This window comes from Sebastes umbrosus, chromosome 22 (genome assembly GCF_015220745.1).
Source record: "Sebastes umbrosus isolate fSebUmb1 chromosome 22, fSebUmb1.pri, whole genome shotgun sequence".
In the NCBI taxonomy this organism is placed as follows: Eukaryota; Metazoa; Chordata; class Actinopteri; order Perciformes; family Sebastidae; genus Sebastes; species Sebastes umbrosus.
In genome coordinates, this window is record NC_051290.1 from 16,048,298 (window position 1) to 16,061,975 (window position 13,678).

The following is a 13,678-nucleotide window of genomic DNA, read 5'->3' on the forward strand; positions in this document are numbered from 1 at the left end:
GAATGGAGCCTCATTTCATTTATTTATTCATGCAGGCCAAGTAAACAGGTGTTAATAGCCTTTGTTTATTCAAGGGCATTGCTCATGGATTTAATTCACCTTATGTAAGAGAGCCCTGGTCATTGTAAGAAGCCTGGGTAATACACGGCTGAAAACGTTCAGACCGTTGTTTAACTGGTTGACGTCTCACTCACCTTCAGTCTCTTGGAGGAACCTCTGCTGACCACAGCTGCCCATCAGCTCGTACTTGCTTTTTTCTTCTGCCTAGCGAGACACACGGACAGCGAGGTTAGAATTTGCAGTAAGCGACTATACCCACAAGTTTATTACATAAGAAAGTGTGACTTTTCTCTTCAACAGCTCGATTGACACGTCAGGAGTATTTATATAGACAGAGGCCGAAATTCAAGATTTACTGAGAGCTCAGGGCCACGTCTTACATGTAGAAACACTGTCTGCAATGGCTCGTCATTATGGATGGATAACCATGCCTTTTTATATTGTAGTCATGCAATATCTGATTCCAGACAGTAAGCACAGCTATTGTGGTGGGAAAAATCGGTGGTGGAGTGCAGCTATATTGCTTTCAGTCTCATGAGAGGCCACTGTTTGCACACAAAGAGGGATTGATTATCATGCTGAGAATGAATGACACTAAGATAAGATAAGATGGACCTTTATTAATCCCCGGAGGGAAATTCAGGTGTCAAAGCAGCAACATCAGCAATCACAGTGAATCACAGGAGAGGTAAAGGTATACAAAAATTCTAAAGACAATAATAGAAATGTAAAAGATACAGAGTGAATGGGTGAACATAGTGTGTACAGTCCGTCAATAAATAAATGTAGTATGTACAATAAATAAATAAATAAATAAATGTAATATGTACATATGTGCAGTCAGCAATAAAGTGGTATATAGGATGTATAGTGTAAAGTGAGTGTAAAGTGCGCCAGATAGTGCATGTTTAAATTTCTTAAAAGTCCTAATAGTTCTCATATGGGGGTCAGCCTTGGTTGTGGAGCCTGATGGCTACCAGCATGAAGGACTGACCCAGGCGCTTTGTGTTGTGCCGAGGAGGGATGAGTCTGTGGCTGAAGGTGCTCCTCATCTTGACTAGCTCATCATGGAGGGGGTGGAAGGGGTTTTCCAGGATAGCGTCCAGCTTCCTCCTCATCCTGCCCTCTGCCACCACCTCCAGACCGTCCAGCTCAGATCCAACCACAGAGCCAGCCCTCCTCACCAGCCTGTTCAGTCTGTTGGCATCCCTTGTGTTCATGTTACCCCCCCAACATACCACAGCAAACACTAGTACATAAAGGGGGAAATATGTAATGGCCATTGGCTGCATTACTGCATATTGGTGCATTTTCCAGCAGTTGGACACTTTAAGTGACAGCTTCTAGCATTGTTTTTCAATATTCATGTTCCGTATCGGGGCACTCCAGGGGTTCAGGGTCCAGTGTGTAGGATTTGGTGGCATGAGAAAACGCCAATGGGCCTATCTAGAGCCAGTTTGGTTCGTGCATTGTGGGCTAGTGTAGATTCATGTTGGCTTCTTTCAAGCAAATAAGAGCATTTCCCAAAGTATGAAATCCCTTTAAAACGAAGCTACAACAACCAAGGACAGATTCAACCAGTTAGCCCATGTTCCTGTCTAAAAAACTTTCAGAGCAAGAGAGGAATACTGATGTATTCTAAAACTTTTTCATTAAAAGGAGGTAAATATGTTAATCGTGATACATAATCAGCTGTTAGTTTATACAAACACAAGCTGAGCAATAAATCCTACTATCAGGAGAGTTATAACACCAACAACATTCAACAGCCTCCAATACGACCAGAACGCCTCTCGAGAACAACATTAAATACTGAGTGTACTTCCGAGGTCATATCATCCATCTCTATTGCTGCTGCTTTCTTCCTTTTGGCGGAACGAACACCTCCGAGAACAGGTTGTCTTAATCACACACCAACCTCACACACGAGTCTAAAGCATAAGCTTATGCTTAAGAGACTGCACACACATCGAGTACAGCACTTTAACACTATGTTTTCAGCACATAGACTTGAGAACATAACCGTGGCAATCCAGACTTTCTCAACAAGCCACGTTAACTAACTGGACAAGAGGTTTAAACCTACAAAATGCTGATTTAACACATTTTTTTCATGTTCAATTTCAGATATTACTTAAGCCTATTATTCCCATAGTATTTCCCATGATGTCAGACATTTACCATAAAATGTTAGGCTGAACTCAGTCCAAATGTGTAAGTGGTTGATAGCATAAAGCCGATTAGAGAGTTTGGGATTGGCCTACCTCTGAGTTCCTCTCCGGCGCCCGACACTCCATGATCGCATAAGCAGGATCAGCTCTGCGTCTTTCCTCTTTACTATTAAGCCTTTTGTCTGTTGAGAAAGGAAAAACAGTGTGTGTTTTAAATACAAGAAATTAAACTGCAATTTCTTGTGCCAATTTGCCAGAGCAATTACCCCACATTGTGCTTTTTTTTAATCCATTTCATGAATCACACAAGGTGCCCTCTGGGTCTAAATGCATGAATTTGTCCAGATCCAGTGGTGGGAACAAGTAACACTGGATTGGTTCATCATCTCCCAATACCACTAACTGTTACATATGGAGAAAAAGCATCCCCGGTTCTGGAAATAAGAGCTGTATTGACAACGTGACACCGTGCAAGGGACAAACATCACAAAAGAGGTTCAACATGCAGCAGACATTTAGTGTCATTCATTTCCTGTCCTATGTAAATGTAAAAGCCAATCTAAGTACTAACATTTAAACACAGTTATCAGTGATACGTTCTGTTTTATAATGTAGAAAGCCCTTATATTCGCCAGACTGATATATTAACATTGACAATTTAGTTTACTGCAGATATATTAATGTTGACGTTATAGATTTTTAAGGTCAATACCAATAGATATCTGAGAATTAAAAAAAAAAAACATATCTGCCAATTGTCCATTTTTGATAAGGATTCCCTCTATTTCTTTTTAGAAGTGGGACATTTTACAAACACTTACAAACTATGTGACAGCGACACTGTTTCTAAATGACCTCAAACATATCACTGCTATTTCTGCACTGCAATTTCTTGTTACTTATTCCACGTTTTTGTTGAATACACGATTCTGATTGGTCAATCACGGCGTTCTATGGTCTATTATTTCTTTATAGCAGACCGTTGCTATGTATAACAGACCGTTGCTATGGACGCAGTTCTGATCTTGGACTCCGACGGACCGCTTTTGTGTCAAATTATTGATTTCTTAAGTAAGTAGCGGTGTAATAAGCGGTATAATGTACAGCAAGCCAGTCATTGTGTGATATAAACCCCTTCAGGGCGATGCGGCACCCCGACGCAACAATGACTCAGTTACCAATTTATTAGGTACACCTAGCTAAAACAAATACAGTCTACTCCAACAGCCCAGCAATAAATAACCTCTAGGTTAAGAAGGTTATAATGTTCAGTTTTTGTTGAAACTTATTTTATGAGGTGTTGATTCAACTGTATTGGATTCATTGGACAAAATAACACCTGTCAATATAACGCAATACAATGCAGGATTGTTGTATTAGACGGCATTGGTTTTAGCGAGGTGAACCTAATACACCGTCAACTGAGTCAATCAGCCAAGATGTAACAAGAAATTTCAGAACCGAAATGCTAAGGATCATGTATGTCTGAGGTTCTTTAAAAACACTGTGAGCATTACACACTTTGTCCACTAGAGGGTACAGAAAAGTTTGTTTTTCACAATTGCAGTATGCCATATCAAAAATATTTTGTTAAAAAAAATATATATATATATATATATATAATATTGGATTCCACTTCCCAACAAGGCAGCTCATTGGTGGCTGATAAATCATTTACTAAATAATCATTTATAATTTGGTTAAAAGCCATTAATAAGAAGGAAGAAGTTATGGGTTGCCAGGTTGCGGTGTTAATCCTTTTTATTTGGTATTAATGCTATTGTCTGTTTTAATAACGTTGTAATCGATAAATAAATGCTTAACATGTTGTTAATATATGACCTTTCCTAAAGGTAAGCAAACATAAGGATTTTTCAAAATCTGGCAACCCAAAAGTTGGCTTACGACTCATACAGAAGGCATCGGTAAAGGATTTAATAACCATGAATAAAGACAGTAGTTACAACTTATAAACCATTACAACATTTTTTTAGCCTTGGTATCAGTCAGTCTCTAATAGAGCTTAAATGTCATTTATGATTTCATAACTCATGCAATAACTTCAATCCCCTCTACTTTTCACAGTCCCCAAGCGACACAAGTAAAGGAAACATCACAAAGTGCAGAGAGAAAACAAGCAGTTCATAAAGCAAAAAGGAAGCCAGGAGGAAAGTGTGTGGTTTTTATTGATGATAACATCAACAACAAGTCGGAAAAAAGAAGAAGATCCATTTTATGGCAGTGAAGAGGAAAAGGACACCATAGGAGTCGAAGAAGCTTTGAGGTGAAGAGGAAACTGGAGAAGAGGCCTCTTACCTTCGCCGGACACCGTTCGACCATTCGTCTCTTCGTACTGACACGGCCCGTCGCCGCTGCGTGATCCATCACCGGGAGCTTGATGGAGCAGCTCCTCATTAGCAGCCGCTTCGTGTTCGGGGCTTTTCTTCGGGTGCAGAAAGGTTTGTAAAGTTGAAATGTTCCTGTTGTGGTACGTTACAGCAGGTGCGACCCGTGGAGGAGGGTGGCAGTGCTCCCCTTGACACTTTAAACAGTTTTCATAGATGACAGCTCTTTTGTCTTGCTGTGCATCTTGTAATGGTCTCCAGGTGCCAGTGGGTGCAGATTTGAGCTCATTTGCAAATCTAGGGCTCATTGACTCATACAGGTTCAGTCTGTTAGTGTTTGCCTCGGGCTGCCTATCTGCGCTCGGAAAGCCCAACAGATCAGCTAAGAGACTGGCTAATTTCTCTCTTCCTTTCTTTGACGGCGGTGAATCCTCACTCGTCTCCAATGTTGGCTTCTCGGAGCTGTGGATGCTTCCAGAGCCAGAAGAGGGTTTCTCCATTTTCTTCACCGCAATACCGTATTCACTGGTAGTGCAGGGTCTGCATGGTGATTTGTCAACACTTTGATCTGCCGGATTGAAAATATGATGTTCTGGAGGCAAAAAAAAAACCTTCAACACACTTTGATTCCTGTCCCAAATCAAATCAGCACAGCTGCGGCTGCAAACTATAAATGTTTTCTCTCAATCATGCATCAACTCTGTTCATGCATGAACGAATCAATGCATGCAGTGTGCGTACATACAATATTTCAACTAATTACACTTACCTGGTATGGCAGGTATCGCTGAACCACTTGCAGGGATGTGCGGTGTTCCCTGAGAGATGAAATAGAAAATTATACAAATTACATTTTTAACACAAACTGGCTTAATTAGATGAATATGAGGCATTTTGAAGGAATAGTTGGCAATGATCTGTATTTTCTTTTGCCAACAATCCCATGAAAACACGAAAAACTGACAGCGCATTAATCTGTCTACGGCTTTCAGCCAGAGGCCGAAAAACGGTCCCAACTATAAACTTGCATTTGTTAAAAAAGGGCTACATAATTTCCTTAAACAGCTGGGCACTGTGGTTGTAAGAAAACGTTACTCAAACAGGAGGAATTTACTGGGGACTACTTTCAGCTACTGATTTGGTACCCGAGTGAGTATTTACAGCAGCAGGACAGTAATGGTGTGTGGAATTAATCAAAATAAATTACAGTGACAACAATGGAGCTCTGTGGCATAGAGGAATAAGATATATCAGGCTTTGGCTACACAGGCAATATTTGTTAGTAAGATCAATTCATTGTCTTTTCATGGGATTTGTTGACAATAACATAATATACAATATCACCAGCCTTATCCTTTAAAAGCTCAACACATTGGACGGTTTAGTTATGGAGGACAAAACCTTCCAAAATCAGAAGTGAATAAATAAATAAATAAATTAGATATTTAATGTGTCAAAAATAACATAAATTGATATTCCTGTTTTAATTTGCTTCTTATATACCTTTGTATTAATTCCCCTATCTACTTGTATTTAATTTTCCCTTTTATTTATTTATTTGTATTAACTTTCCAATTTATTTAGTTATTTTTGTATTTATTCTTTATTTATTTTGAATGTATTTTTAAATGTATTTATTCATTAATAAATGTATATATTTATTTCTGCATGACATTCCTTCTGCATTTCCCTGTATTCTTTTCTTTATACATCGCTTTTACATTACTTGTAAAAAGAAAAAAAATGTAAAAAGCAATGTATAAAGAAAATAATACAAAAAGAACACAATACAGAAATAAATGAGTTTGGGGAAATAAATAGGGGAAAAATGCAAAGAGAAAATCATGCAGAAATAAATAAATATACATACATTTTAATAATAAATAAATACATTCAAAAATACATTTTGAATAAATAAAAAAATATAAATAAATGTAAAAGTTAGTAAAAAATAAATGGGAAAATTTAAAGTAGATGGGGGAATTAAAACAAAGATAAATAAATATAGAGGCAAATTTAAATAGAAAATCAATTTATGTCACATTTATTTATCTATTTAGGTGGGTAGATGGATAGATGGATACTTTTTGGTAGGTTCAGTCCTCCATATTTAGCTTTAGTAAATTAAATTTTAAAGTTGTGAGGAATTATGGCTGTGAATGCTCTGAATGTCAGGTCCATGGCTGTCAGATGACGACATCCATCACACTGAAACAATTTCCCTCTGACTTTGCTGGAGATTTATTACCCATACTCCCCCGTCTTCAAACCAGCCAGACAAACCCTTTTTAAGTCTGTTGACAACAGCGTGATTGCAATTATAATACAATTAATTATGATAAAATCATCTGAATACATTCATAAATATACTCCATAATGTGAAATAACATGTATTTAGTTATAGTCTGTTTTCTGTTGAACTGGCCCTTTAACTGTGAGCCAATAAACACTACAGGGGTGGAATGTGTTGCTCAGGCGGAGGGTGATAAATGCCCTCCCACACTGCTCGTGCCTGATCCATCAGCTTCTGGCCAACAACTCTCATGTTTAATTTAGTTCACCGAGGACTGAATGAAGGAAAACAAAGAGAAAGAACATTTTGTTCAGGTGATCAAATGCAATATGCTTTCTTAACTAAATGCACTACCAGCAGGTGGAGCTACATGGTTAGAGTATTCCAATAAACACGACATGGACAGACCAGAACAAAAAAGCTTTTAGAGTTTGCACCTGGATGTTTAAAAGATTTAATTATAACTCAAGCTCAGCCTTAAAGAGTGCAAGAAGCTATTTGATAAAATACTGCAGGTTTCTACTGAAAATCATCATCACACATGAGGAAGAAATAATGAGTATGAAGCTGGTATAAAAGATGAAAGACTATAATGTATCACAGCCAAGCAGGATCCATCTCCAAATCAAAGGGCAAAAACTGATTTATCCTAAAATCCAACACGTCTTTCTTCACTTACAGCGACTTCTCACGACTACACAATGTAAAAGCTGAAACAATTAGTCAATAAAAGGAATAGTTCATTGTCAGAAAAATTAATCAACTAGTTTTATAGCAGATTAAAGTCGTTTTTAAGCAAAATGCCAAACATTCTGTGGTTCCGGTAACGCAAATGTGAATATTTGCTTATTCTTTTAGACATCTAGGATATTAAACTGGATATCTTTGAGTTTTTGATTGCTGGTTGGACTAAACAAGTGACTTGAATATGTAAACTTGGGCTTTGGTAAATTGTGATGGGCATTTTAAATAATTTCTTACATTTTATGGACCAAACGATTAAGAAAATAATCCCCACAGTTAGGGATGCACCGATACCGATGTCGGATATGTCAGATACTGACTCAAATAGCTGGATCGGGTATCAGTGACAATGAGGCCGATCAATTCAATTTAATTCTATCTGTATATACTATATAGATTATATACTGGCATTTTAATTCCTGTTTAAGTTTTGACCAATTTGTTGCTGCATTAAAAAAGGTTTACACTTGAATTGTAATTCCTGTTAATTTTGAGGATTTTTTTACCAAGTTGCTGGTGTACAATTATTTTAATAATAGATAACAATTCAGTAAATTTATGTATTTATTGGTCACATTTTGTTTTACAAAGTTAGGAAAGCAATATTTAAGTCAAGCCTGATGTTTCCTTACACATAAAAGAATGATCCCAGTCACTTCCACACAGTGAAGCTTATTAATTAAACACTGGTATCAGATCGGTACTACGTATCATCCGATACCCAAAGCCCAGGTATCGGTATCGCATCGGGACTGAAAAAGTCGGATCGGTGCATCCCTACCCAGGTTGATCGATAATGAAAATAATCTTTAGTTGTAGCCCTGAAACAAAGACTAATCAAAACCTGAAGACGAAATCGCCACCTACTACTGCATGATCGCCAAGCCAAGGAGAAAAGAACTATCACCTACCTAGGAGACAACTGAACCTCATAGCTCATATTGAGAAGTTTTTACTAGAAGCTTATTTTTTTTTTATCTTGGATATAAAAGCCATAGATACATTTGGATAACATTCAGAAAAAAAGAATAGTCCCTAAACTCAACAGCACTAAGTTAAGCAAAAAATATGAGGTAGAAAGAAAAGTCACTCACAAGGTCTAAATCTGATGCAGTGACAGCATCAACATCAATTGGCTGCTGAAACGCTAACTTGTTAGACAGATGGGCAATGGGACTGCTGGTTGTTCTGACATCAGATGCAAAGCGGCTTCACTGTCAGCCTGCACGACACCACAAAGGTCATATTGACAGCGAGCTACGGAACAGATGATAGTGATGATAAGGCGTGCTCACACAAGCTGCTACTGTATGACGGGGAGTGATATAACAGAGCACATTCAGAAGACCATTTGAACATAGAGGATTTTTTTTTTTTTTTCGAGGCAAACAGATGGCCGACGAGAATAGAACTACATTTATATCTGAGCTTAACCCAAGTCTGTTTCTGGCAAAACGATAAAAGACAAGAAACAACTGACAGGAAGATATTTGTTTTTCTGCTTACCTTAAATCCACCACAAACTGAGCAGATCGTCACGATGGTTTTGGAGACAGATGTGCTGCAGATGTGACAGGAGTCTGGGTGTTCACTAGAGGCCGACTTGGTTTTCTTACTCTCCTCTGAGGGGCCTTGTAAGTGTTCACTCATTGACTGTCTTTCAGTCGTTTCTGAGTGACCCTCAGAGGTCTTGGCGCTGCTTTTATCCCCCTTTGTTGAGTCTGTTGTGAGGCATGGAGAGGCAGGACTGTCCTTAGTTGGGGTGGAGGGTTCATTGTCTTTGGCGTCCCCACTTCCCTCCTGTAACAGACTCTTTGGGCTGTCGTAGAGATACCGAAGTGACGTTGGTACTTGGTATTCATGTCCAGTGGCGCAAGAACAAGGGCTCAGGTCTTGAGCCAAGTGGGGAGGCAGGCTGAAAACGGACCCAAAGTCCTCTCCGGGGGTGATATCCAGGCTGCCTGTGTAGGAGGAGAAACTCCCAGAGTAAGAGGAATGGCTGCCAGTGGCGATGCCGCTGTCGGACGAGCTCTGGCGGCCGATCTCCTGGAGCTGGCGGGGGGGCTTGGCGGCGGGCCGGTTCCCACCTCCCTGGTTGACGGAAAGCTTCTCCATGCTCTGTAACGCCACTTTAGCTCCCACATGGCCGATGCTTTCGGATGGGTTGGAGGCCGGCTCGGTCCAAATGGCCATCCGGCTGCCGATGCTGCCGTCTGATTGGCTGGTGTCCGACGCGTCGGAGGAACCGGATATGCTGCGGTCGTCTCCCCCGGCAGACGGGCAGTACGAGGACGAGGAGACTGCCAAGAAAGACAGCATTAATACAACTTTAAGGAATTTAATCAACAGCTTTAACACAAACATTGCTTTCATTAATAAAGCATCATTATGCCTATTTTCCTCCCCGGTATTAACTATATAATGATAGGAGCAATAAATCACCTGGGTGAGTAATGTCAAATCTGCAAACTTAATTTAAATCTAAGTGCAGCATTATTAAAAGCCAATGTATCATTTAGACTCTTTGGTGGGGAGATCGCTGCAGTAAAAGAACGATTATGGGTGCTTTGAGATAAGTATATAAACAAAAGACACATTCGGAGCATAGACTGTATATAACGATGGACGACATGGAGGCTCGGGAATTGTACGAGAGAGGAGACGTAATTTTAAGTTTCCATAACCGTCACGAGTGTGTGCAATAGAACATGTAAATTTGATCATAAATGTAGTTATAGAGATATTAGGGTTAGTTGTTACAGCTGCTGTGGTGCTAACGTAGCAGCAAGGTGGCCGTGCTCGGCTCGTGATTGGCTCGAGCAGGTGTGTGGGCGGGACCTCGATACTGCGGCTCCAGCCCCCCCGATCACTACTGCGCAGACTCTGACAAATGACGTAAAAATCTCAAGATAGCAGCTCCCGTATCCGTGATATTTTGGTTTCACTTTTTGGACAGTGGGAGGAAGTGGAGACGTGTCGTCCATCTATATATACAGTCTATGATTCAGAGCAGGAAGATATGTAAAATTGGCAAACTTTTGGCGTCAATTTCGCGGTTATTTTCTACTTTGAATCTGAGCCCAGCATTACAGTATACATGCTCTACCTGTGCTGCTCCTGTGAGAGAGCATGCTCAGTCGCTTCTCCAGCTCCTGGGCCTCGTGGTTCAACCTCTCCTCTGAATTCGTCTGACTGGCACTGGGGTCTGTAGAGAAGAGCATCCAAAGAATAACCCACAAAGGCTGTATGTATATATATCTATATACATATATACATATCAAACTAACTAGTGACGACTACTGACGTGGGATCAAATGTGACACAGCTGAGGATTGGACACAGCGGTGACACAGGCCCAGCTGTGAAAACACATCCAACAACAACAACTCCAGAGAAACAAGAAAAGGACACTTTAAACCTCTAGAGTCTCGCTCATGAAAAGCTGTGGCGTCAGGAAAATAAAATGTCAGCCGCAAGATGTTAGTGAAAAGAATAACTAACAAGCACTTTGGCAGGAGTGTTGTGTACTATTATTTGGCCTGCGAGTGTAACAGGCCTCAGAAAAGGGGTCACACAGGGGAACACCTCGCAGTATTTGTGCGACACTACAGGGCTTATTAATAGCGCTGCCACGTGGCTCTGTTGGTACGCGCTCTGCTGCTGCTGGCTAAAGATTGTTGGTGCTGTTCAAGGATCTTATGTACCTTGGACCACCAAGGTCAGCTCTGACACTGGATCGATTTTTTTTCCCTCCGGAGCCTGCAGCAGTAATGGACCAGAACTCTGCGAAAGGTTGAGATCACATCCTACATGTGGAGTATCGACTTACAGTACACAACAGTCTCCTCAAATTAAAAAACAATAGACTGGGACAAACTTTAAGATGACTCATGCACGTCGTACTCTAACTGCACTCTCGTGTAGACAAAGTCAAATTACAGTTAGAGTTTGTAGGTTTTAGGTCCTAACGGAAAGATTTAAAGCCAAGATTTCAAATGTTTGTACTAACATTTAATGTTTACATTTAGTCATAAAGTTATACGTTGATCATGAATTTCTTCTCCTTCCTTTTGAACTTCTATCTTGACCTAGAAGACTAAAGCTCTTTGTCCTGCTGTTATGTAAGAAGAACTTCACACAATCATCAGGAGGCAAAGATTCCCTGCTGAAAAACAGATGTACAACAATCCAACGAGATAGAACTTAACTAGTAAACTAGTATAGAGGTAAACTCACCATCAGAACTGGTAAGATTCAAACTAAGACTTGAATGTTTTTATTTCAAATGTTTGTACAAATTAGAGCTGCCCCTTCTTAGTCAGTTAGTCGACTCATTGATCAGTTTGGTCTTGATTGATTTTTTTATGCTTTTTTGTGCTGAATTACTCATTTTTTAAAAACGTATGCTCAAATCTCCGGTAAACACAGGATTTAAAGTGGTGCTTTTAAGTGATTGTGTGTGGAGAAACTCAGTTTTAAAGATCTGTCGATTGAAATAGACTAATTGATTAGTCGATAAAATCGTTTGTTACACGGCTATGTTGAATACCCGATTCTGATTGGTCAATTACAATGTTTTACGGTCTGTTATTTCTTTATAGCAGACCGTTGCTATGTATAACAGACCGTTGCTATGAACGCAGTTCTGATCTCAGACTCTGGCGGACAGCTTTTGTGTATAATTTGTGATTTCTTAAGTAAGTAGCCGTGTAATAAGCGGGATAATGCGCAGCAAGCGGGTCATTGTTGTGAAATAAACCCCTTCAGGGCGATGCAAGACGGGGTTTATTTCACAACAATGAGCTGCTCGCTGCACATTATCCCTTACATGAGCGTTAGTCGACTAGGAATTTCCTTGGTCAAGGACAGCCCAATTACAAACATTATAAAATGAATGTTTCACATTTGTAATGGTCACACTTAATATTTGCAAAATCTAACCAGACTGTTCCCATTAAAATAACTTTTCTCATTATAACCAGATGTTTTTCTCATGATGAAAACATACTTTCATCTTAATATGACCAAAATGTAAGAATGTTTTTTTAATGATTACAGCTCTAGTGTCTTGGTGGTGTCAAGGACCGAAGGCTCCGTCAGTGGCTTGTAAATTAAAGTGCGCCAGCAGCATCGTAAACAACACAAACTGATGGACATATTTCACATCGGTTGTCATGGCTGCATCCAAATAGAAAAAGGCGTCTTACTGCCTCTGCAAACACTTGAAAAAAAAGAATGAAATTAAAGTTTACCACAGCATCAACACTACCTGCTGCTTTTTGATTGTCAGCTGAATAAAGATTCAACATCATATGACGCCTGCACTCCATTTAAGTAGGTTTCCCTTTGTCATTGTGACAAGCAACACGCCAGCACGACCAAATGGAGCGCAGCCAAAGACATCAGAAATAAGTGGGCTAATATCTGCCTGACTGACAGGTGTCACAGCCCATCACACTGTATTTTTTTGCGGTTGCTCATCCCAGCTAAGCTCCACTAACGCCTCGTCCCCTTTGACTAAATTAGGATTTTCAGGCTACTGTAACTGGCAGTCCTCTCTGCATTTATCTCATGTCTATGGTTATGAGCAGGGCTGGTAATCGATTCAATTATGTAATCGTGATTAATCACACATTTTTTATCTGTTCAAAATGTACTTAAAAAGGGAGATTTGTCAAGTATTTAATACTCTTATCAACATGTGAGTGGGCAAATATGCTTCTTTATGCAAATGTATTTATATATTTATTATTGGAAATCAATTAACAACACATAACTATGACAAATATTGTCCAGAAACCCTCACAGGTACTACATTTAGCATAATAAATATGCTCAAATCATAACATGGCAATCTCAAGCCCAACAGGCAACAACAGCTGTCAGTGTGTCAGTGTGCTGACTTGACTATGACTTGCTTCAAACTACATGTGATTATCATAAAGTGGGCATATCTGTAAAGGGGAGACTCGTGGGTACCCATAGAACCCATTTTCATTCAGATATCTTGAGGTCAGAGGTCAAGGGACCCCTTTGAAAATGGCCATGACCCCTTTTCCTCTCCA

At 39.7% G+C, this 13,678-nt stretch overlaps 1 protein-coding gene across 4 annotated transcripts in view; it reads right to left on the minus strand.

The window, feature by feature from the left end:
* Positions 1–13,678, minus strand: part of LOC119481650 (protein Dok-7-like) — a 41,926-nt gene that overhangs the window by 10,589 nt on the left and 17,659 nt on the right. For 2 of the 4 annotated variants that reach the window (XR_005205243.1, XM_037758765.1), the window contains exons 6-11: positions 10,720–10,818; positions 9,120–9,913; positions 5,346–5,394; positions 4,548–5,168; positions 2,325–2,413; positions 195–264 (exon numbers count right to left, since the gene is read on the minus strand). Coding sequence is in view for 3 of the 4 variants with exons in the window: in XM_037758765.1 (XP_037614693.1) it covers positions 195–264; positions 2,325–2,413; positions 4,548–5,168; positions 5,346–5,394; positions 9,120–9,913; positions 10,720–10,818 (1,722 nt within the window). In the remaining variant the exon portion in view is untranslated. The remainder of the gene's footprint in view (positions 1–194; positions 265–2,324; positions 2,414–4,547; positions 5,169–5,345; positions 5,395–9,119; positions 9,914–10,719; positions 10,819–13,678) is intronic. The other 2 variants (XM_037758766.1, XM_037758767.1) reach the window with 2 other exon arrangements.